Source organism: Sphaeramia orbicularis, chromosome 16 (assembly GCF_902148855.1).
Source record: "Sphaeramia orbicularis chromosome 16, fSphaOr1.1, whole genome shotgun sequence".
NCBI lineage: Eukaryota > Metazoa > Chordata > Actinopteri > Kurtiformes > Apogonidae > Sphaeramia > Sphaeramia orbicularis.
Window position 1 is genome coordinate 53592699 of NC_043972.1, and position 26375 is coordinate 53619073.

Below are 26375 nucleotides of genomic sequence, written 5' to 3' on the forward strand. Positions count from 1 at the left end.
AACTACTGGGGAGGGACAGACACCGCCAATACCCATCTCATCATCCACTGTATATGCATGCATAATCTTATGCTCTCTCTCCTTAGTATTAAACTACACAAAAAAAACAACCACAAACAAAGTACATCTTTTAATTACATACCTGAAGAAGTCCATGAGACCATAAATCAAATTTATTCTGGGGTGTTATTTTTATAATCTTAAGGAATATCCTGAAAAGCATCACTCCTAGTGCTTTTATGCAAAGTTCTCTCTTGATTCATTTCAGTACTTTTTGGTCTTTCTTCACATTCGCTCACAAAACACACTCAATTTACTTCAGTGTCAGCCCTCCACATTAAAAACTAGACTTGCACCGATTAATTGGCCATGCTCGGAAATTGGCCGATTTTCACATGATTGGCCATGACCTGCAACGGACTGGTCAGTCTGAAACTGACCAATTTTGAGCACAGGTCAAATTCTTGCCACGCCGAATAGCCAGACCTGGGGCTGGTTCCAGATATATTCCATATATGAGGCGGCAGTCAGGAATGTGCAGGGGGCACATGTCGCTGACGGATCCGGTGATGAGCGGTGTGTGTGTGTGTTTTGTGCCGTATGTACCTCACACTGAGTAAGTGCACACCACACAACCGTACAAAGTGAAAGTGAAACTTAAGACTCTTTACTAATTCCTTTTAGTCTCCAGGTATTGTGCACCTCATCTTCCTTTTCACTACCTTCAGAAAATTTCATTTGAGGGGCCAGGACATTAGTTTAAGGGGGCATTGCTCACTCCTGGCTACCCCCCCCCCCCCAGAACCAGGCCCGGCCAGACCTACTATAATGATTGTATTAGTACAATGATCAGGGCTCTCAAGTCTCACGCATTGGGCATGAGACACAAACATTTCAACCCATCCACCAAGTTGCACCGCTATTTTTTATAACAGTGGAACGAATACCAATCAAGTGGATTTCCCATAGAGTTCAGAAGGCGCCTGCCACACACCAGCTAATCAAATAAAAAGACTATAGCTACCAAACAGCCAATCAAAAAGTAGCATTGCTGTATCTGGGTAAGGTTTAGATATTCCTGCTGCAACTTCACGCTTCACATTGATCTCTCTCTCTCTCTCAGACACACACACACAAACACACACACACACACACTTGCACAAAGAAATGCTGAATTAAATAAATGTTTTTATTTGTATGACTTCTTGTGTCATTTATCGGATCAGACCCCCGTCCCCACCCCAACAAAACTCCACCCCTACTACCAAAATCTCACTCTGAACTCAGTTCAAAACTTGAGGGCCCTGCAATAATTTTACCTTCTGTATGATGTATGATCAATAATTCCAGAAATCCCATAATGTATGATAATTTGACCCCTTCATTACGCGACTAAATTAATTAATTACCAAACACAAATAGGATACGGATCCTTTGCATAGTGCTGCATTTGTTTTTATTCATCCTCTCATGTGTCTCTCTATTTGTGAGGCAGGACTTTGATTCAATTTATAAATGGTGTTCTGGCCCATTCAGTGCAGGGGTTCATCCTGTGCTCCACATATGTAAAGACGCTTGCTTTTTTTCAAGGGTTCTGTTAGATCATTTAAAAGTAAAACTGGGTTGCTGCATGTAATATGTATGGTTTATGATAATATTTTACTAAAGCAGATGGTCTGAGCCACATCAGAAAAAAAATTGGTTGTATATGATAATTTTCCTTCAAATATGATAATTTTCAGCTGCTGGTACGATACGGGACTCACTAAAAACCAGGAGTTTCAATCAGTGCACCTGTTTTCATACAGAAAACAGGGCACCTTCTGCACAATTTTCATCTGTTTTTAAAATAAATGTTCTAATGGGAAAGTTATGTTGCAATGTATTGTGTGTTGTGTTTGGAAAAAATGACATCGGAATTGGCCAAAACCAGTATTGGCCATCCAAGTACCCTGAAAATCGGAAATTGGGATTAACCTAAAAAATTATAATTGGTGCAAGTCTAGTACAAACTGACATGCACTTCCTGGCAAACAGTAACAGACTGAGTGAAAGATTTTTGTTGTGAAGTTTTTGCAAGATCTCAGATCAGAGAGAAACTGTGTACACTTAACCCCCAAACCCCAGCATTTACATCTAGTGTCAGCACTTTAAAGGATTACTTTTGATTTTATTGTAAGTGTTGCAACAAATTTGGTAAACATGTGTATCACACTGGGATCTACAAAAATGTCCCGGGATCGATAATGTCAGACAAATGGGAACTCAGCTATTTCGCTTTTTTAGACATTTTTGGTGATTCCCTGACTTTCTATTTTAACAAACTCCTCCTAGAGATTTAATTCAATCTGCTTGAAATTTGGTCAGTCAAGTCCAGACCTTTTAAAGATTCCATGTTACGGAGGTGGTGGGTGATTGTGATTTTTTTTCTGTTTGGAGTGAGGTGGCAAAGATTGATGTCTTGCCATGAAACAAATCATTATAACTGTACAATTTTTCTTCCAATCTCCATCAAAGTTGACACGTACAATAAGAGTCCTGCACTAAATGTAATGACCTGAAAATCTTGAATGTTACTTTTAGCACCACTTAATTGTAACAGGAAATATATATATATATATATATATATATATATATATATATATATATATATATATATATGTAGATAGATAGATAGATAGATAGATAGATAGATAGATAGATAGATAGATATAGACCTTTTTCTTTATTCTTCCTAGCAGGCTGAACATGTCTATTTCAGATTTTGTCAGAAAACCTTTCACATGTTGATGATACAACGAGTTCAAGTTGTTAACTTTACGTGACACGATATGCCCTCGGTGGCGCAATGACAACTGTTATCTCATTATAAAGCTGGGAATTGTCATAACTCTGTTGTATGTCATGAAATATATCAAATTTCACATGTAGAATAAAAGCTGAACATAGTAACATGACAATATTGAGCATGACTTATAGGTCCACCTACTGGCAACAGGAAATCATATTTGTGATGTGAATGTCATTTGATTTTGACATGAAATGTACTCAGGTTGTTCTTCACATGATAAACAGTGATGGGTCGTGTCCCTTGTGGCTGCCCTGTAGTGCCCCATAATGGACAACGGAAGTCAAATTTAACTCAGTTTTGCTACATCCTCAACCATGTTGGCCCCCAAGACGCCTTTATTCCCGCAATTAAAAACTCTTCAACCATGAACCACAGGTACATGGGGGCACAAGGGCCCAATCCTAACTGCTTGCAGTTAGTAGTGTTGAATGTGTGTTTTGTGGGGGAGGGGAGTTGTAAGAGTGAGCAGGAAAGGAATAGGCGGGGAGGTAGCGCCTTCTGACTTTTATTGTTATTCCAGTCTTTATTCATCTCAGATGGTGACTGAATCCCATGATCGCCACACACTGCCTCCTTTGTTGTCTCACTTATGCTTTTCTTTCCTACTTTTGCTCTTTCCCTTCCTTGATACCCTTTTCTGGCTCCTTTCTTTCCTTTTTTGTTGATGTTCCTTTTTTTTTTTTAAGTTCTTAAGAAAATGTTGATGATATGATGCTTAACTTGGGCTGTGTGTTCCAAAAGTTTAGAGCTATTTCTCAGTTCCTTTTCACTTTAACAGAAGGAATATGTGGCTTAACTTAAAGTGTCTCGCTGGTACCACCTTAATGTAGGGTGGAGTTTCTCTTAGGTCCATTTTGATTTTCACTGAAATCACTGTCACGTCAGTTTGGTAGACATTGCCTAACCCCAGAGTCTGTGTTGTGTTGGGAGCAGGATGTGAATGAACAGTAGACATTTTTACGAACATCTGTCCTGAGTCTTCTACACAGATCCCACTGTGAAATAGACTCTAACATAAACTTCACAGAAGGATGTACATAGTAGGTAAATACCTTATCACTATAAACTAGGAGAAAGAAAAGGAGGGTGGTTTAGTTTTGGAACATGGCAGCAGAAAATGGCAAACTGTGAAGGTGACCCACTCTCTGTAGCTTTAAAAGATCACAAAAATCTGCCCTTGCAGGTCCGTGTATGTCACAGCCATCCGATTTCTGTTTTGGAAGTAAAAAAATGAAGAACAGAAAAAAAATCGGCCTTTTCCATGTCATGCTTGTTGCAGCTGCCGCTGCCAGGTGGAGCTCCACTTGCTCCGCTTCCCTTCAGCTGTTTCTGCGTTTCAGCTGTTTCCGCAGCCATATAAATTATATATATTCAGCTGTTTGTTACAGCCATATAATATCATATGGTTGTGCTGCTGCTGCTGCCAGGCAGCTGCATGAACCTCCGCTTCCCACAATGCATGTCGCGACAAAATTCTGAAGATGCCTGAGTTACCTATTGGCTCTGTTTATAAACAAATGGTTTGTTTATCGTGCACTGAAAAAAATGTTTTGTTGAACAAACGTAATTTTGTTTCGTCAAGTTTTTGCACAAAATAATTTTATCTGAAGCTAGATTTAATATTTATGTTGATTCAACTAATCATTTTTAAGTAAATTCAAATAAATAATATTAGTAATTTTACCTCAATAACTTTGAGTACATTTCACTTAAATTTCCTTAGTAAGTCCAATTAAACCAATTTTGAATGTACTTAAATAAATTGTTTACTTTTTCAATTTTTTTGTGCCCTCTCAAACCAATTAAATTGTTTAAAACAAAACTATTTATTTCAGTTGATTCTAATTAAATGTTTTAGCTATAATTAGTTCAACTTTTAAAACATTTTAATACTGAGCATCATACACTACACAGATCCACAATATCTGTTTAGGCATCCAACTTTAATAAGATATCAATTCTCAACATCTCATATCAGAGCAGTCAAATGACCTAAGAATCATTTCATATTTGAGCACATGTAAATACTAAGTGCAGAGATAACAAACACTTTAACAGATATATCAATATGTTAGTTTAAAAAAATGCTCTGATTCTGTAACTGACCATTAAGCAAGACAACCTGATAGACATGAGGCAACTTTTGCTCTCAACATGTATAACATGGCTTATAAGACCTGTAAAATGCAAAGTGCATAATACTTGTTTTAACTTTAACCCTTATCTTTTAAAAGCATCTACTAAAGAGATAAAACATGAGAAAGCAGAAACCTGCTGTTCAGATTCTGTCAACCATAATCGTAAACATAACCATGAGGATGGAATGAACAATATGAACACATTTGTGACATATTTGTGTAGGCAGCAGACTAGCTCTATCCCTGTGACATGCAAAGTCATGGTTACCCTTCCCTTCCAACAAAATACACCTATACCTTCAATTACTGGTAAGAACATTACCAGGAGAAAAAAATCACTATCACAAATAACAGAATAAACAAATAACCATATCATGTCATTACAAGTGTGGCTGAAGAATTCCTACCGTCCAACACTGAGTTTGTTGTTTAAACCAAGGACCCTGGAAGAGCTTTTCCTCATCCATCTGCATGAGTCCTTTTGGAATGAATTCATAGTAATGTCTCAGTTCTTTGGGGTGGGCCAGGTTTAGTTCGTAGTAGTGTCTCAGTTCTTTGGGGTAGGCCTGATTCAGTTCGTAGTAGTGTCTCAGTTCTTTGGGGTAGGCCAGGTTCAGTTCGTAGTAGTGTCTCAGTTCTTTGGGGTAGGCCTGGTTCAGTTTGTAGTAGTGTCTCAGTTCTTTGGGGTAGGCCTGGTTCAGTTCGTAGTAGTGTCTCAGTTCTTTGGGGTAGGCTTGGTTCAGTTCGTAGTAATGTCTCAGTTCTTTGGGGTAGGCCTGGTTCAGTTCGTGGTAGTGTCTCAGTTCTTTGGGTTAGACCTGGTTCAGTTCGTAGTAGTGGCTCAGTTCTTTGGGGTAGGCTTGGTTCAGTTCGCAGTAGTGTCTCAGTTCTTTGGGGTAGGCTTGGTTCAGTTCGCAGTAGTGTCTCAGTTCTTTGGGGTAGGCCTGGTTCAGTTCATAGTAGTGTCTCAGTTCTTTGGGGTAGGCCAGGTTCAGTTCGTAGATCACTCCATGCATCACTGCACAGGCCTGGGCTTCAGATCCAAGATGATAACTGTCCAGGGAGATAACTCCTTAAAAAAAAATTCCAATGTCATCAGAATGTCCAGGATCTCCATTGTCCTTGCTGATGACATAAATGCCCATGGTGCACTTCTGCATGTCTGTCTGGATGTCATTTCCTTTTGTGTCCTGTATTTTAAGTAAATAAGAGAAAAGGGAAACATGTAAATACTTGTCCACACAAGCAACATTTTTGCAGCAAGTTGTTTAATGAGTATTATGTGATCCAAAGTGTGCTTCAACTCCACACTGGGATCTATAATATACACTATATTGCCAAAAGTATTGGCTCACCCATCAAAAAAATCAGAATCAGGTGTTCCAATCACTTCCATGGCCACAGGTGTATAAAATCAAGCACCTAGGCATGCAGACTGCTTTTACAAACAAACATTTGTGAAAGAATGGGTCGCTCTCAGGAGCTCAGTGAATTCCAGCGTGGAACTGTGATAGGATGCCACCTGTGCAACAAATCCAGTCGTGAAATTTCCTCGCTCCTAAATATTCCACAGTCAACTGTCAGCTGTATTATAAGAAACAGGAAGTGTTTGGGAACGACAGCAACTCAGCCACGAAGTGGTAGGCGACGTAAACTGACGGAGCGGGGTCAGTGGATGCTGAGGCGCATAGTGTGAAGAGGTCGCCAACTTTCTGCAAAGTCAATCGCTACAGACCTCCAAACTTCATGTGGCCTTCAGATTAGCTCAAGAACAGTGCACAGAGAGCTTCATGGAATGGGTTTCCATGGCCGAGCAGCTGCATCCAAGCCATACATCACCAAGTGCAATGCAAAGCGCCGGATGCAGTGGTGTAAAGCACGCCGCCACTGGACTCTAGAGCAGTGGAGGCGTGTTCTCTGGAGTGATGAATCGCGCTTCTCCATCTGGCAATCTGACGGACGGGTCTGGGTTTGGTGGTTGCCAGAAGAACGATACTTGTTGGACTGCACTGTGCCAAGTGTAAAGTTTGGTGGAGGGGGGATTATGGTGTGGGGTCGTTTTTCAGGAGCTGGGCTTGGCCCCTTAGTTCCAGTGAAAGGAACTGTGAATGCTTCAGCATACCAAGACATTTTGGAAAATCCCATGCTCCCAACTTTGTGGGAACAGTTTGGAGCTGGGCCCTTCCTCTTCCAACATGACTGTGCACCAGTGCACAAAGCAAGGTCCATAAAGACATGGATGACAGAGTCTGGTGTGGATGAACCTGACTGGCCTGCATAGAGCCCTGACCTCAACCCCATAGAACACCTTTAGGATGAATTAGAGCGGAGACAGAGCCAGGCCTTCTCGTCCAACATCAGTGTGTGACCTCACAAATGCGCTTCTGGAAGAATGGTCAAAAATTCCCATGAACACACTCCTAAACCTTGTGGACAGCCTTCCCAGAAGAGTTGAAGCTGTTATAGCTGCAAAGGGTGGACCGACGTCATATTGAACCCCATAGACTAGGAATGGGATGTCACTTAAATTCATATGCGAGTCAAGGCAGGTGAGCAAATACTTTTGGCAATATAATGTAGTTTAAGCGACAGGAACAAAACATTTTACCATACTGACTTTAACAGGTAAAGCAGCACTAGAAGCTAAGCTACATGTCAAGTAATCTATTATCATGCACTGTAATAAGAGCTGATTCTTTTACACACACTAGACACCTCTGTCAATATGAAAGACCCAATGGCAAACCGCAGCTACAGCAACATTTTTAGAAACCTTTTACAGGTTAAGAATATAAGTTACATTCAGAAATGAAAAGCAAATACACTAACTTACCATATACTTGTGGATAAGATGTCCATCATCCTCACCAAAGTAGAGGCAAAGTGCCTTGAGGACTGCTGCCCTTCTCCAATGAACATCACTCGTACCTTGTGTGAAGAGATTCCACTGATTAAAAACATTTCCAAACACTTGAATAATTCCAGAAATATTTGGAATTCTCATTTTCAACCTTTGGTTATACTGTAAATAACCTTATTTCTTTGATTACAAAATAATAATGTGTGATTATGTAATATGTGACATGTATAGCTTGTCCCATCCTTTCTGACCCCAGAGCAACCTTAAGAAAGATACTGCACTTATACAGACCTATACTTTATCTATCCTCAGCACAATTGGCAGATCTATTATGAAATTAATGTTCAATTTAAACTGACTGATTGATGTATCACTTCCAAGTTTGACATGGCTGTGAGGGATCTGTTTGTTAAGTGTACTTACCCAAACAATATAAAGGTCCCAAGCTTGGGTTGAAAATCCATTGAGTTAGACCTGCCAAGTAAGAACACAAATATACAAAATTGTGAGTAAAAAGTCTACATTGCAACTGTGCCTCAGTAATACATGTGTAACAAAAGACAGATTAGAGTTAAGTAAGGAAAAAGATGCTATGTTATTTCAGGTATTTATTCACCACGAGATTACTTTCTGTGCTATACTACTGCGAAATGACTATAGTTCACCTTACAGCATTCATTTATCCCACATTTCATTTTAAGAAATGAACATTTTTAACTCATTTATTAACATTTTAAATCACAAATTAAAAGAAATGCATTGATAGTAAATACAGACATTTTCAAATAATTCTCATGTTCAAAACAAGGTCTTATAAGTTGTTTATGTTTTGTTTTTTGAGGTTGTAATGTCATGTCCCTTGTTGCATGTCTTATATCTGTAACGGCCACATCTAGTGAGTCAAACCTGTGCATACTAAAAATAACCTATTCATAGCATTACACTGACTTTTCACAGCATCCAAAGCATGCACTGCATCAACATCAATTCTCCAAAAATTATACATAAACTAGTCAGACACCTTTGAAACGAGTTGGCTCTTTCAGTGTTTAACCAACTATAATGCAGAAACATACACACAGTAAATAAGTAAGCCGCAGAACCAAACCGGACTTGGTACTAAACTGAGAAGACCAACTTGGAGGTGATAATGGCTGCATAGGTGTGTGTGGTGGACAGCAGCAGCAGCGCCACCGCTTCTGCCGCCCAGAAAAACAAAGGCCCTCCGATTTCAGCAAGCCAGGCAATTAATGCACCCGAAACACAATGAAAAAATTCGGAGATTGTTGGAGCAGGAGTCCAGTTGTCTGAAAAAGTCTGGCTGAGTCATAGCTAACTCACCTCACCATCTCTGATAGTGGCTAGGTAGCGGCTTAGAACCGAATTAAACGTAAAGTGTTAACGTAAAGTAAAATGTATAAACACTGTGGTTAAAGTAAAGCTAAGACACATTGATGAATATTAAAGACTTACCCAAAGTAGGTGGCAGGTGTCCAGAGTGAGGAGGCTAACCGACTTGTATGCGCCAAGATCCTGAAAAGGCGGCGTGTGTGTGCGCATGCGCCAAATTCAAACCTCCCAAACAGGAGTCCCCTTGCTGGTGCGTTCATGGCTGTTGGAGAAGTCATACTTTCAGCGTATGACATTTCTCTTTTTCTCTCTCCCTTGAATAGCTGATGTACTTCTCCAGAAGTGTTTTTAAATACTCGAAAGACATCCTAGCAAACATCAACTTACTGTGGCCCTCCTCAGAAGTTGAAATTTCTGACCCGGATCTTTCCAAGTTCCGAGTGTAATCGAACGCAGCATTATGGGCAAATTAAGATGAACTAATTTTTTTCGAGTTAGATTTAATTGAACGAAATACGTTTGCCATAATTTTGACTTTTTATGTTGGAATTATTTATATTTTATTAGTGGAGTCAAATAATACAAATATTTTATTAAAATATGCTTGATATTTATATATAACATTTACTAGGGGTCAAAATCATTTTTTTCAGTATGGATGACACTCCGAAATTGTTCACCGTGAGGGCAGAGATTCAGGTGAGTAATCACAGAAAGACTTACAGATTCGTGATACTTAGGATATAACTGAGGTTTTACAGATTTGATGAAAAATTGGTGACGAAAGCCTCCTGCAGCTTTGAATTTAAAATGAAACATCAGACCATTTTTTTAGTTATACAATGGAGAGAAACACTGAAAAAAACAGCTTTTATGTTTTGTTTGGTGTTGTTTCTCCAGCACGTATTCCAATGGATGTCAAGTGTCCTGTCAAAAACTTCCATCCATAGGATGGAACTGTCTGTAACAGACAGGGTTTTGTTTTGGTGCTAAATTCCAAAACATAATTTGTGTAGAAAAAAGCTTTACAGGTATAGCTTCGTACTACTGCACATACCTGATAAATCGAAGAGATCACTGTCACTGCATGGTTTTAACATCAAAGGTTGTGGTGCGAGCAGAACCTCCTTACTATCAATGAAGAGCACTGTGTTGCTCCCTGGCGATATAAAGCATGGCTGATTTCTGCATGGGTCGGCACATTTGTAAACAGCTCCATAATGAAATCTGCCAGAGGCTCGAGTGCAGCCATCGTAGATAAACCAGAGATACTTTAAATGACTTTGATAAAACTTATCACCATGCACTACCACTTCACACTTCTGATGTCCTAATAATAAAACCAAAATAATAACTTCATATTTTTTGTTTTGAATGTAAAACAATCAGAGTAAAATTACACACAGGTATGTTAATAAAACCAAAATGTGGTTTTTCTGATTTTATTTTCAAACGGTATAACGAATGAATGCATCGTACATGGATTATTTACCTCAATTCCAGTTTTCAATTTTCCACCTTGTTTCCTGAGGTCAGTTAGAGTCATTTCCCATTTTTTGTTTTTTTGATTTTATGAAAAACAACAGGATACAAGTCTGTTTTTCGTTTACCAATTTTAAAACGGAAAACAAAATACAGGTCGTTTTATGTTTTCCTTTTTTTTTTTAATTTCAAAATGGAAATAGATTGGCAGCAACGAACACGGGCCCTTGCACACTGGACCTTTTGAGCTTTATCTTTTAGCCCCTTTGCTTTTTCCTGTCAAAGCACTATTGTAGCATGAAAAATAAACCTTTCTACTGTGATTTCAAGTCTCCCATTAATATATCAATGAATAAAAGTGAAATAAAAAAATAAAAAAGATGTGCCTAATTTGTACAACTCTTTGGCTTCATATTGTGAATAAAAGGGATACCCAAACTTTTGTAGTCCACTAAAATTAATTTTAAGTGTGCCCTGTACAACAGCTCAATTGCAAATGATTATATTATGTATTATTGGTGAATGTATTGAATGTATTATAAGTGAAATAGAATAGGAATTCAGAATGGATAGAGAATGCAGCTCCACCAGTCAAGTAAACTTTCTGGCCAGTCAGGATTTCAACCTGGTCATGTCCAGAAAAGAAAAAAAGGCACATTTTTTTCATTTTATGTTGTTTGTTGTGAGCTTTTTAATCAAGATCAGCTTAGTTGTGGTTAATGTTGTATTGTATACTATAATTGAACCTATAGTAATGACAAAACGACGGATTTTATGCTTTCACTTCATTTGTCAGGACATAATAAATCGTCTGGTCCTTAACAGGTTCTAAAATTATTTAAATCTAGACTTAAATGGGAAAAACACACAACAGATAACACCATGCCATTACTTATTCAACCAAAGAAGCCAAAAGGGAGAAGTAGAGTGTGAAAAAGTACACCATTACTGCTTCCACAGGCATTTACAAGAAAAGTAGCAGCCAGAGAGGAACTGCCACAAAGCAAATACCTTTGATTTATTGACTATCAGCAAGTGCAACCACGTCTATAAAAGCAGTCTTGGCAGTTTGCTGGTCTGGAGCATTCGGATGTGTGTTAACACAATGCCAGGGAGGTAAGACAAAAGTAATGAGCTTACAGTGAGAAAGAGTTTTCACAAAGTGTAAAACATTCAAGAAAGTTATTCATCATTGGATTTTATATTACTTGCATATAGCAAAGACAGGAAAGACACAAGTGCATGCATGTGTACACACACTCGCACACAAAAAAAAAAAATTAAACACAGGCCCCTTTATCATCTCCTGTGTGGTATAGATAGACATCTTCATCTGTCTTGACCTCTAACCTCTTCCAAGCAGTTAGTAGTTTAATTGACCTGAGGTGTCAAGTATTACAACCTCAACCTTTAGGACAGGGGTCAGCAACCCTGGTCCTAGAGAGCCACTATCCTGCATGTTTTAGATGTTTCCCTCTTCCAGCACACCTGATGGTCGTTACCGGGCTTCTGCAGAGCTTGATGATAGGCTTATCATTTGAATCAGGTGTGTTGGAAGAGGGATACATCTAAAACATGCAGGATAGTGGCTCTCTAGGACCAAGGTTGCTGACCCCTGCTTTAGGATAATCATGTCTACTCTTGTGGCAGTAAGGAACAAGCCAGGAACAAGAGATGGGCATAGGCCACTTAAAGACCATTTAATTTCAGGAGTTTTGGTAACTTCTGTGTAGCAGGGGGCATCAAAATGTGAACCCCCTCTGCTTTTTGTAACTGCACATGGCTTGTGATACTCCAATTACAATTTCCCAATTTTTCTTTAAAATTTTTTTTGTTACAGAGTTGGTAATTTCAGAGCAGAAGATACTGATAATCAGGCATGCGAGAAGAAGACCATTCAACTGGAACATTCCTATTTTATTTGGCAACCCAAGCCTCGTTCAGGACTCCATTTCAACCTTGATTTTTTTTTTTTTTTTTGACCTGCCATGCATGTATTGCTTGATGGGTACTTTTCAAACAATCTGTTCAGCACAGCACATGACCCCTTCCTGCACTGATTCACACAACTCACTGCTGAACAATGTCTCTATATGCTGAATTTACAAATGGCTAATATTAGGTCCAATTAGGAGAAGATAATGTTAGAGGTGAATGATTATATTTTCTTTTTCCTGTTAAATAGTATGTGTTGCTTTTCACTAGGATATAGCAAATGTTAAAAATAAACAATATTCAAATGAAATTGGAAACATAAACTGGTCTCACTACTTTTGCACAGTTGTAAAATGGAGGGTGGTTCACATTTTGAGATGTCAAGGTGAATAGTGCGATGGGTAATGGGTTAGCTAATGTCTAACATTGGCTTTTTGGCATGGTAAAAATGTCATCAGCATTTGCATGACAAGATCCTATGATGGTGTTGTTAGTGTAACTTACTAACCTCAATAACACTAGAGGTGCCAAGAAAAAAAGATGACCTGACCTCTACTTGTGTCCCTGACCATATGAAAGAATAGACAAAGATGGATGGAGACAGAGAGGAGGGGTCATTTTGTGTCTCCTCTTCTTATGTGTTGTTTGTTAGCTTTAATGGGCATGGTAACACTTAAAGCTCTTAAACTAGTCTGACCTGTTTGACCTCCATGACACAGAGGTTAAAAGCCTACTGCTGACAGATAGGATGACAGGATGATATGGGAGAAAGAGGAACGAGCAAAGAATGAGGAGAGAATGGGTAGCAGAAAGGACAAAGCAAAAGAACAGAAGATCGATGTTTGAAAAAGGGACAGAAAATGGTTGGAAAAGGAGTGAAAAGGTGTCACTGACCCTCCTTTTATCTCTGTTCATCTAACATGTGAGACCTCAACTCGCTCTCACCTATGTATGTGTTTGCTTGCGTACTTATACCATGGAAACATTAAGTCTCTACACTGCCTCATATATGGAGTTATACCAGCATTGTTATTATTTTTATGGATATGCTATGATTAAAGATGCCATTAATCAGATTCCAGATGAAATCCAAATATTTTAAGTGCAGCAAGCTTACAAGTTTGAGCTTAAATAAATGAACTTTTCCAAGTGATCAGCAAGTTGTGCATTTTCCTATAAACCCAGCAAATAGTCCATAGTTGTCACAATTGGTCAATTTAGTAAGCATGTGTATCAGTCAGTGATGGTCTTTGTTGCTGTAGCAACAGCCGTAGCAGTGAAGCCCAGACCTTTCTCTCCATGGCTACCACCCCCAATGTACCCTGTGTGTAGTCTGGGTTCTCCTCCTAGTTGACCATTCCATCTTACCAATGAGGTGTCCAGGAGACATCTTGACCAGATGACTGAACCATCTCAGTTGGTTCCTCACAATATGGAGTAGCAGTGGCTCTACTCTGAGCACCTTCTGGATGACTGAGCATCTAAATTCCCAGTGTCTGTTTCAGTCAACTAATCTCACTAAAGCACATTTTCAGTGTCCCTCAGTTATTTGAGATGAGCTTGGGTCTAGAGGACTTTGTGACATTTGTACACAGAAGAAACATAATGCTTTCTCCTTATGTAATAGGGTAACAATTTGAATTTCTGGATGCAGCCATGGACTGTGAAATTTTCAAGATGATCCCCAGTACATGTGTCTATATTCATCATGGAGACATGATGATTTTTTGTGCAATGATGTTTGAGGGCTTGACAGTCACACACAATCAGCAGTAGTTTCTGGCCTTAGCGTTTGCATTCTGAAGCTGCCAGTTCCTTGAATCTTTTCACCATATAAAGTATTGCAGATGCTGATTGACAGAAATTCATTGCTATTTTACATTGACAAATATTTTGTTTTCTTTGTCTATTTGTCAGTTTTTACAAAAAAGTTTGTTCCTTTTAGGAGGATGCTGCTTTTATGCTCAATGAAGATGTTTTTTGTGCTTTTGCCAGTTAAAGGTTGAAATTAGTTTTTAAAAAAATCATACATTTCAGCTGTGATTACAAATGTCCCAACTTTTGTGGAAATAGGGTTTGCATAAGTGATACAAGATCTGCAAACTCCAATCCAGACACTTTCCACTGGGACACACACACACACACACACACACACACACACACACACACACACACACACACACACACACACACACACACACTTAAAGTTCAGTCACCTGTAAAAGTTTGTGCTCAGGAGCATCTTGCCCTATTACACCACTACACACCCTGTGACTGCATGAAGCCATTAGATGTAATATAACCCCCACCCACCCACCCACACACACACACACACACACACACACACACACACACACACTATGTGTATGTTTAATGTTAGGGTTGCTGTGCTCTGCTCACTCTTGCGCTAATTTACAAACTATCATGTCACAAATAAATGTAAATAACCTGTACTAACTGAAATTTCTGAAAAATAAGTGCAGTTTTAACAACAATAATCTGTCTCAACTTATTTATACATGTGCATTACAGATCACAGTGGATCTGCAAAGGCAAAAAACATTCAGTAACAGGCATAATTTTGTTAAAATTGTAATAAGTGTAATTTTTGCACTGGTGAATTCATTCCATGGGCCAGATTGGAACCTTTGGCGGGCAGGTTTTGGCCCGCAGGCCACATGTTTGACACCCCTGCTCTACACCTCAAAAATGCTTATTTTGCAAATGTCTGTGTGTATGTGCATTTTGTGTTTCTTGCCCTGTTTCTTTTCCCTCTTTCAATGCCATGGTTTAATTAAAACTAAACTTTTCTATTCCAAATGGTATAATAAAAAAATGTGTCTATGTAATAGTACATACTCTCCAACAATGAGCAACAACATAACATGACATTTTCTGAAGGTATGGCCTAACATTTTATCAAAATGATAAAATATTTGTTCTTAATTATTTACTTTAACTCTTTAACAGGCATCCTAACAGCCTGGTTGACCTTTTGTGTGAACAAATTTCTGCGATCAAAAGCAAAGCTGATTTCTGGCAGTAAGTCTTTACTCCCTCTACTGAAGTGAGAGGTGAAATCCTTCCCTTTGCAGTATGGACCACCATAGAACCTTTTATCAGGAAAAATTACACATGGTTGTCGATGGTAAGAGACTAATCTGGATTTCCTTTTCTTATTTGTCAGACAGATGGAAAAAGTTAATTCTTTTACCTTTATATGTTTCAGCTACAACCTGTAGCCCTCCTCAGAAGGGTCAATTGTTGTTTCTGTGACGTGTCATTGTCAGCTGATTTATCCCGGTTTGCCAGGCAACAGGGGGCAATTATGCCCCCTACTGCCTGGCATCCCACAGAGGACAGCATTCCAGGTGTAGGATCCTTCATCCCTGTTCATGGTCCTCGGGGCCCGTTTTCTTATTTCTATGGCCTCCCTGATCCATCTGTGGTATTTGTTGGTTTCAGAGTGGATGACTGTGGCTTCTTCCTAGTGCATGATATGGTTTTGTCTTTTGCAGTGATCTGTTATCATGTTGATTTCATGTTCTGTTGTTCTGCCTTTTCTTTGGTTTTGTGTGTATGTCTTGCTGCTGTCTCTTTCTCACATTCTTTTCTGTACTCATTTTTCCTTGTGCCAAATGCTCTTCCTGTTTCTCCAACATAGGTCTTATTCCATGAGAGGCAGTGTATTTCGTAGATGATACTGTGTTTATTTTCTGTGGGTATTTTGTTTTTTGGGTGGCACAGTAGTTGTGTCAGTGTGATGTGTGGTTTTACTGGGGTGTTAATGTGATATTTTCTCATTGCTCTTTGGATATGTTCTGTGGTGCCTCTGATGTTTGGAAGTACAACCATGTTAGTGTTTTTGGTTTTTTGTGTGTTCTTTTTTGTTTTGCTTGTTCCCTGCTGTGTTCCTTTGAGATTGACCTGTTTTCTTATTTTTTCTATGGCCCATCATAGATAGTGGCAGTTTGACAGTGCGGTTTTTATGTGTTGCTCCTCTTCTTCTCTGTGTGTCTGTGACTATGGTGGCCCTGTCATATAATGTTCTGATTGCTGATACTTTGTGCGTGGTTGGGTATTCTGAAGTCCATAACAGATATTGGTCCGTGTGTGTGGGTTTCCTTCCTTATCCCACACCTGGGATGCTGTATTGTGTTGGATGCCAGGCAGTAGGGGGCAAACCAGGATAAATCAGCTGACAATGACACGCCACAGGAACAACAAGTGACCCAACAAGTGATTTAACTTTTTCCATCTGTCTGACAAATAAGAAAAGGAAATCTGTATAAGTTCTAGTAGACAGTATGAACCTAATTGAACTATTAAGAGACTAATCATTTTTTGATCTAGCGTAAAGCATGCCATTCATTACATATATGATGTTTGTCAATTTAAAAGGACATTGCAATACATTCAAATCACAGTTTGACATGAAACTAAGATGTAAAATTGTGTCTAATCATCTACAGTACATAATATAATGAAAAGATTCTTAGAATCTAGAGAAATCTCTGTGCACAAGGAACAAGGCCTTAAGTCTGTTTTGGATGCTCGTGATCTTTGGGCCTTCAGGTGGCATTGCATCAAACCAGCCATGATTCTGTGATAGAAATTACTGCATGGGCTCAAGAAGACTTCTAGAAATCATTGTCTGTGAGCATGGTTCACTATGCCATCCACAAATGCAGGTTAACATTTTATAATGCAAAGAAAAAGCTATATGTGAATACTGTCCAGAAACACTGCCAACTTTTCTGGACAGGAAGGTCATTAAAGATGGATGGAGGCAAAATGGAAAACTGCTCTGTGGTTAGACAAATCTAAATTTAAAATTCTGTTCGTAAAACATGGCTGCCACTGACTAAAGAGTAGCCTAACCCTCCAGCCTAATATCAGTGCTCACTTAGAAAGTGTACATCTCTGGTGGTATGGTGGTTTATTAGTGCCTATGGAATGGGCAGCTTGCACGTCAGGAAGGGCACCATCGATGCTGAAAGGTACAGTCAGGTCCATAAGTATTTGGACAGTTAAGAAATTTTATAATTTTACACCACCAGATTGGAATTGAAGTGAAGCTTTTTTTGTTGACTACACAACACTGTTGTTGTCTGCAGTATACATTAACTGTTGTACATAGTAATAATTACCAAGAAATAACCAGAAATAACCCAAACTTACCTGGTACTGTATGTCTCTTGTCATCGAACTCCATTATTTGATGTTTCAATGGCTTACACATAGCAGAACAGTCGGAACAGCTGAAGAGAGAACAAAGAATCTTTGTACTATGGCATGACCAAATAGGTATGCCAAACAGAGGGAGTTAAACATAAAGGCCTTCATCCATCCGTCCGTCCATCCATCCATCCGTCCGTCCGTCCGTCCATCCATCCATCCATCCATTTTCTTCTGCTTATCTGGGGCTGGGTCACAGAGGCAACAGTCTAAGCAGGGGTGCCCAGGCTTCCCTCTCCCCAGACACCCAGACATTGTCTCTCCAGTGTGTAAGAGGTCTTCCCCAAGGCCTCCTCCTGGTGGGACATGCCTGGAACACCTCCCCAGGGAGGCGTTCAGGAGGCATCCGAAACAGATGCCCGATCCACCTCAGCTAGCCCCTCTCAGTGTGGAGGAGCAGCGGCTCTACTCCGAGCTTCTCCCTGGTGACTGAGCTCCTCACTCAATAATAAAGGCTTAATAGTAATTTTCATTTCTAACCAGAAAATCACTCGGAGAGCGCAGACCTCTTGCCAAGGCAGATCAGTCCCCCCACCCACCATCACCATCAAAATTTAATAATTTGTTCCTTGTGGCAGTATCAACATTTCCTGAAAATTTCACCCAAATCTGTCCATAACTTTTTGACTTATCTTGCTAACAGACCAACAAACAAACAAACAAACAGACAGACAGACAGACAAACTCCGATGAAAACATGATCTCCGCCGTTCCTTGGCGGAGGTAATAAAAGCCTCCTCCCACAGCCTTACTTGATATAATATGTTAATTAAGAAGGAATATTGTTGACGTATCTTGTCTGCAATCCTATATCATAAAAGGGAAGTGGACTGTGTGAGTGCCTCTGGCATCACACAAAATCCGGAAAGAGCTGACTGCTGCAGTTTGGCATACTTACATATGTGTGGCCAAGAAAGAAACTAACAAAAACGGCAAGTAGATAGGACCAATATTTCAGGAGTTATTGGGAATTTTGTAATACAATGGCCTCCCAATGGCCAATCACATTGCTATGCATAGAATCATCATTAAAGTGGGTTACCTAGCAACAGATAAACACGTTGCCATGGTGTCATATTTCATTTGCAGAAACAGACATGTCAGCTGGTAGGTTATTCAGTTGAAAATGCCAGTGGAGTTTGACCCCATGGGTCAATGCACTACTATTTGTATATTTAAAAAACAAACAAACAAAGAAAAAAGTTTATTCCCTTGGTCACTAATACTTCACATTTCTTGCCTTGGGCTACCCTAAACTTATCCATTCCTTTAATGGATCTTCTGAAAAAGTTGCAATGCCAGGAACACAGTTCTAACCATAAATGTTTTCCTCTCAAATGCATCTCTAAGTTTTCTTGTTAAAATGTTAATTGTTATTTATCCTATCATATTTATTAATGAGCTAATCATAGCTCATGAAATACCCAGTTTTCTTGGTCTCATTGTCTTTGGGTGATACATTTATATCAGTGACGTATACTACTGAAAAATGCCCTTTTTAAAAAAAATCTAATCAGATGTTGAAAGATACCCAAGAGCAAATAGGTCCTCTGTTACTATTTTGATGGTCATATGTTGTTTGCATTTTCTCTTTTTAGGTGTTGGCTCTTCTACAGTAGTGACGTTTTCAGTTTTCCTTAATGGTCACTATCCCCCTGCTGACCTGACAGGAGACATAACAGTGTCCTACACCTCACCAACTGGTAAGTTCCTAAGTATACAAAATGCTGCTTTCCATGATCTGTGAGTTACCTTAGTTGTAGTAAAAACCATTAACACTCAATCAGACACTGTTTCCTAGAAACAGTTGTAGTATTGAGCTGTGCTACATGAAGGGGCAGGAATTGAGGACAGGAGACAACCCACCCTTTTCCTTCTGACCATGGCCTCAGACTTAAAAGTGCTGATTGTCATCCCTGCTGCTTCACATTTGGTTGCGAACAGCCCCAATGCAAGCTGGAGTTCACAGTATGATGAAGCAAGACCACATCATCTGTAAAAAGGAGAGGTATGATCATGAGGCCATCAGTTTGGATATAGCCCCCATTCCTGGGCTGCACCTTGAGTTTTTGTTCATAAAAATTCTGAACAGAATCTATGACAAGGGGCAACCCTGGCAGAATCCAACCTTTATTAAGAATGAAGCTGACCTACTGCTGGCAATGTGAACCAAGCTCTGGCTCCATTCATACAGGGACTGAATAGCCTGTAACAGTAGGCTATTGACCCCATACTGTTGAAGCAACCCCTACAGGATACCCTAAAGGACACGTTGAATTCCTTTGCCATATCCACAAAGTACATGCGGACTCCGGACTCTGTAGAGAGTAAAGAGCTGGTCGAGTGTTCCATGACCAGGATAAAAAGGGCATTGTTCCTTTTGAATCCCAAGTACAAATATCATCCAGACTCCCCATTTCAGAACCCAGGCATTTACTGCAGAGGTCGAGGAGTCTCATTCCCCTATAGTTGGAACACACCATCAAGTCCCCATTCTTAAACAGGGGAACCACTTCTCCAGTCTGCCAATCCAGTGGCTTCCGTGCTATATTTAAGAGGCATGTCAGGGTAGCTCCACAACATCCAGAGCTTTGAGGAACTCAAGCTGGATCTTGTCCATTTTTGGAGCCCACCCACCGGTGACTTGTTTAACCATCTCAGACACCTCTGCCACAGTGATGAGTGATTCCTCCACTGAGGTCTCAGGCTCTGCTTTTTCTACAGAAGGCACACAGGATCAAGGAGACCCACTGATCAACAGGATTAAATAGATCCACTGTCTACCAACATAACTAGTTGAGGTCAACAGGGCTCCATTCATACTCTAAACAACAGTTTCCCCCTTCTGAGTTGCTTGATGGGCTGCCAGAGTCTCTTTGAAGACATCCGATAGTCATGCTCCGTACCCCACTAAATTCCTCTCATATCTGAGTTTTTGCCTCTGCAAATGCTACAGCTGCTGCTTGCTTGGACTGCTGTTACCTATCAGCTGCCTCTCAAGTCTCAAAAGTGAGCCAAGCCTCATGGGATTCCTTCAGGTTGACAGCAATCTTTAGTACCAGTGTCCACTACCAGGTTTAAGGATTGCTGCCACAACAGGCAATAACAACTTTGCGCCCACTGCTGAGAACAGACACTTCAGCAGTATAGGTGCTGAGCATGGCCCATTTGGATTCAATGTCTCCCAACTCTTTCAGGACATGGTTGAAGCTCTGCCAGAGGTGGAAGTGGAAGATCTTTCAAACAGGGTTGTGTACCAGGTTTGTCAAGCAAACCCTCACTATGCATTTGGCCATACTGAGTATGACTAACAGAACCCAAACTGTGACTGGAGGTGAACCCAGCTATATCTAGCCAGTATCTCTCAACCTTCTGCACGAGCTTGGGCAGTTACCCCTTCAGGGAGATGGTGTTCCATGGCTCCATGATCACAAGGGCACACAGCCCCTCCACCACACTGAACGGTTGATTTAAGGGCAGGAGCAAAATAAGATATTAGGCCAAAATGAAAACAGCTCCTGAAGATTTCACACAATGCAAATGTCACCCTTTAAATCAAGGGTATTCAACTAAAATAGCAAGAGGTCCACTAAGTCATTTCTCCTCTACAGCTGAGGTCTGAACAGTTATAAATGCAGGTCTATGCTTCTTCCCAGAGGAAAGCATCCAGCAATTTTAGTAGACAACAAATAGATTTTCTCAGTAACATGTTTAACTAAATCTTAACACAAGGTATCAGGTTTTGAACACTCCTTTCTTGTTCTGTAGTCAGCATATAGATAGATGTAGGTCTTCTGTTGCCTGAGGCATTCAGTTAGCAGGTGGCTCACTGGGGGCCGGGTTCTTGATATATTCCTGGAGGCTTGCTGTTTCCTCCTGGATAGTGGCTCTGATGCTCACTACTCCTGTGTTTCCCTCTTTTTGCTTCTTATACAGCATTGTAATGCGCTTGTAAGGCTAGGTCTACCAGGCCTGACCAGCGTCCTTTGCTAGATCCAACTTACCACCAGATGGTGATCAGTTGATAGCTCTGCACCTGTCTTCACCCATGTGCCCAGGACATACAGCTGCAAGTCTGATGAAATGACTATATGGTAGAACATCCACCTACAGCCTAGGTTACATTAGGGTGTCCCTTTGTAACTGGTCTGCACTACATAAAACCAGATACCAGAAACTATGCCTCCTTCACTGCTTTGCTTCTTTGTGAGCTTCCTGAATATTTTTGTTAACTTTTAACCCTTTCTTTCTTTTCTGCAGACCTTAATCCCAGAGGTGAGTGTATGGTTAGTAGTGCTGAATAGAGTAGGCCATGTGGCAACACAGCACACAATAAGAGACAAATGTACTAAGCCCATACACATCTATATTAGTTCACTGCACTGTGTATTAGGAGATATTGTGTAATATCCTAAATATATTTTATGCATGCATGGATAACTTTCCAAAATTACTAGCTACCAGTTAAAATTATTAATGGTAGTAATGATCGAGCACATACAAATGTTCCTATCAGGAATATGTGTGGCTTTAATTATTAATGTTTATTTACAGAATGTATTGGCTAAAATACACAAGCCCAATTTCCAGTGGCAGTAACTGACCACATAACATTTAGTAAGCAGACTTTTTTAAACATGCCATAATTTTGATCAGGGTATATGACAGAGTGACGTTGGTTACTTTTTCCCAAGAGCTGGCTCCATATCTTGGTGGAAAACCCTACAAGTATTCACTTCTCCAGTACAGTACAGAGTGCATTCCAATACGCACTCATATTGTATACAGGAAGAGACTGCTGCCTACTGTTTATATTACTGTAATGTGATACTTGGCGTGAGTCTGTACAGACACACATAAACTTGCACATACACATGTGCACACTTGTATACACATGCATATTTCCTTACTGCTGTATAGAATAATTATATCCCCATAACTCACACACATGAAGGCGGACAGAAACACACTCTAGCAGCAGTAGTGGTTGTAGTTGTCAACTTGTGTTTGTTTTAGTGTCTGAGTTTGTGTGCTTGGATTCAAAATAGGATGTCCTTTAATCTAAAATCTGCAGTGAACTTAGAGGCCATGCAGAGGTGCACACACTTTGCAGTCTGTTTATGTTTTACTCTACTGGCTGTGTTCATATGCATCTAGCATTACTTAGCCGGTTCACTTAACATTTGGCATAGTGATCAAAGAAATCAATGCTGCTCAGTTCCTCATTCCTGTTTCCTAACTGCAAAGCTCTAATTGGCTCATTGAATGCTAAAAAAACATTTAACACACTGGTGACTGGTGTGTTCTCATATGCTTCACTTATGACCATAGTACTGAATAAAGTTAAGTTGCATAGACTGTACGACTGTGCATACGCTTTGAACAGAGCTGTCATGATATCATTTTTGAACTACTGTTTGGAAGCCTTGTCTTTATCTTTTGGGTCTCTTTGGTTTCTGGAGCCAGAAATGATCATATCTGGATAAAAAAAGGTGCATCTGGATGAGTGCTAGGGTAGGCTAATGCTAGCTAAAATGATAAAGGGGTGTACTTAATGGTCATGATCATGTAACTGAATCATAACTACAAGTGAGCTTTCTGTCAGGAAAAAGTAAGTTTAATTGAATGCACTGAGATGACAGGCATCAAAGATTTCTGCTAGTCTTAACATTAATCTTGCAATTCTTTAAAGATAGGCCACCACTACAGTTACTAGGGAGTCAGAATAAAGTAAATGAAGGGAGGTCAATGTAAGTCTGTTGGAACGAGGCCAGCAGCAGTGGCCGGTGGTATTACACTTTAACATACATTTGCATTGGCTTCACTCTCAAGCCATGGTTGTTGTTTACTACTAAGTCAGTCTTTGAAGCCTTTCTCCTGTCTTGTCATTTTTTGACAGATAAATGCAACTTACTGGAGATAAAGATGTATATCTATAATCCATCTGTCATCTTAATATTTAATTTAGGCATACATACAACACACAAATGCAACTTTTAGTTTTGTGCAACTATCAACATTACATCCATTCCGATCTATTCATCACATTTGGACTAAATGGTATTATTATACAAATAATTTCAAGTAACTATGAAACTATGCAGGGCCCTGCAGAGAGCTATAAAGGGGCAGGGGCTCAAACTTCCAAAAGGGCACATGAAAATGAATAACCACCAATTACATATGATTTGAAATGTTTAATAAATCATTACACAAAGTATACATTTTTACATTAGTTTGGCAGACAGCTACAATAACAATATGTAATAACTTATGAAGTTGAATAAAGTGATAAAAATTAGGTTTGAAATTCTTTCTTGTTGTAGCCTCCTTGCAGGCCAGGTGAAGATCACTCTGAAAAGGATGGTCTCACTGGTCTTGAATAATCCCCATCCCAAATGTGACAAATTCTGGAACTGCAGACATTTACAGGAAGATAATTAATGTGTGTGAATGGTGTGCCTAATGCCCATGAATAGTATGTAATGTTATTCCTTATATTGTGCTTACCAGTAGTACTTTTTTTCACCCAGTTGGTAAGGGATCCGCTACTTTTAGCAGCTTCAAGTAGCTCCTTTCTTTTTTGTTTAATGTGTCTTTGTTTGCGAGGCATCTTCAAACTAAAGAACAAAACAATAAAATATATGAGAAATACAACAAATACACCCACATACACACCATGCATGTCAAGTTATTTTATTATTCATGAGTGAATGTAAGGGATGAGTGAGTGGTTGGTGGTGGGCAGATGTGGCAAAAACAGTAGTTTGCCACCAGTGTGAATGGGAATAAATACAAAATCCAATGAAAAGTGTCACTGAGTTTCCAAAAAAGATATATAATACTAATGCTACATCTTCATCATCATCATCATCATCATCATCATCATTATTATTACTATATTTATTATTATCATTCAGTATTATCATCATTAGTATCATTATCAGTATTATTATCATTCAGTATTATCATTATTTTCCAGACTCCACATTCCAAGCAAGTCCTTGGAAATACCTTGTTAAAATTATTTGAAAACTGTGGGCTGGCTGTTGCTTATTTTCATTCAATAAATTTATATGACTAATTAGACTAGACTCAGACTGCACCTATTCTGTGTACAGTAGGCTGCATTAGGCTACTGTAAAAGATGTGCATTTTCTACAATGTAAAATATATATTTCTCAGTCTCAAAAGTGAGGACTATTACCATGTGTTACAATTTTGCGGCTAAAACTCAACAGTTTATGGAAATAAAACATAAGCAAGTGTGTGTGACTGCTTCAGCAGGACTCAGACTCAGGTGGGCACCCAGCTGTTAGAGCCTGCTAGTCTGTGAGCTAATGCCATGACGTGACGATGATATTGAATTATTTACTCACTTACGATCGGTTTTTGGCCCCAAAACTATAGATGTTGAAGAACAGGACCAGAGCGACAAGTGAATGTTTTGGGCAGATAGCGGGGTGGACTCTCACATACCTTGAATCGCGGCACTTCCCTCCTCCTCATTCATTATCCAGACCAGGACATGTGTGCGCGTGCGTGCGTGTGTGTGTTGCAAACACGGTTGCACAGGAGGAAGGGGCGTGGCGTGACAGAGATGAAAGGGCACCATGACCAGGTCCAGTGACAGCCAAATTAAACCACTCGTAACATTTATTATCATTGATCAAAATTTTAGTCACCAAAATTTTAGTCATGCAGTTTTTTGCGCAAACAAACAAAAAAACAAAAAAAAAACAAAAAAAAAATAGCAAAAAGGGCACTTGTAGGCAGAGGATCAAAGCAACAGGGGCTCAAGCCTCCCCGGCCCCCTGCTTTGCACGTGCCAGAAACTATGTGCCTTCAGATGTAAAAAAAACAAAACAAAACAAAAAACCAAACCCTCTTCCTTCATCTAGCTTTTGAGACCCCTCTAGCCTAGCTATTTTTTTGATTGCCATCCTCATCCTGATCCCTCTTGACCACCTGGTCCAATCCTTAAAAAAGACAGTCCTCAAAGTAGAATTAATGGTAGCTGAAAAGTCAGATAGATGTTTGAAAGCAAAATTAGTACTCAAACGGGAGTTTCAAAGGTAGGGGAAAAAATGAGTTGAATTTTAGACAATACTGAGATCCTATGCCATAAAATATATGTATGTGTAATACAGTACACAACATAAAAAGTAATTTAATCAGTAAATAGTTGATTACTATCCAAAATATGGTTTGAAATACATACATTATATTTTTGCTTAAAAGGAATATGATCCTAATGATGCAAAGGTTCCATGTAGCTTATTTACATTTCCCTCCCAGGTTTACTGCAGACCATTTTTCCTAAGGATACAGAGATGTTTTTGATTATTGTTAAACATTTTCCTTCCTTCCAGGCAGCCAGAGGTTTCATTCAATTCTGTATACTATGAAAATCAACTTGAAACATGCATGAGTTGGATAATTCTTCATAGTGTACATCATGTCTACTTTTATTTTTGTCATTGTGACTCTGAAACACTATGGTGGTGCTTTGGACATATAA

At 39.5% G+C, this 26375-nt stretch overlaps 1 protein-coding gene across 5 annotated transcripts in view; it reads left to right on the top strand.

The window, feature by feature from the left end:
• Nucleotides 1–26375, top strand: part of bbs9 (Bardet-Biedl syndrome 9) — a 194973-nt gene that overhangs the window by 38472 nt on the left and 130126 nt on the right. For 4 of the 5 annotated variants that reach the window (XM_030158122.1, XM_030158119.1, XM_030158120.1 and 1 more), the window contains 2 exons: nucleotides 19453–19557; nucleotides 22115–22129. In XM_030158122.1, coding sequence (XP_030013982.1) covers nucleotides 19453–19557; nucleotides 22115–22129 — 120 coding nt within the window. The remainder of the gene's footprint in view (nucleotides 1–19452; nucleotides 19558–22114; nucleotides 22130–26375) is intronic. The other variant, XM_030158123.1, reaches the window with a different exon arrangement.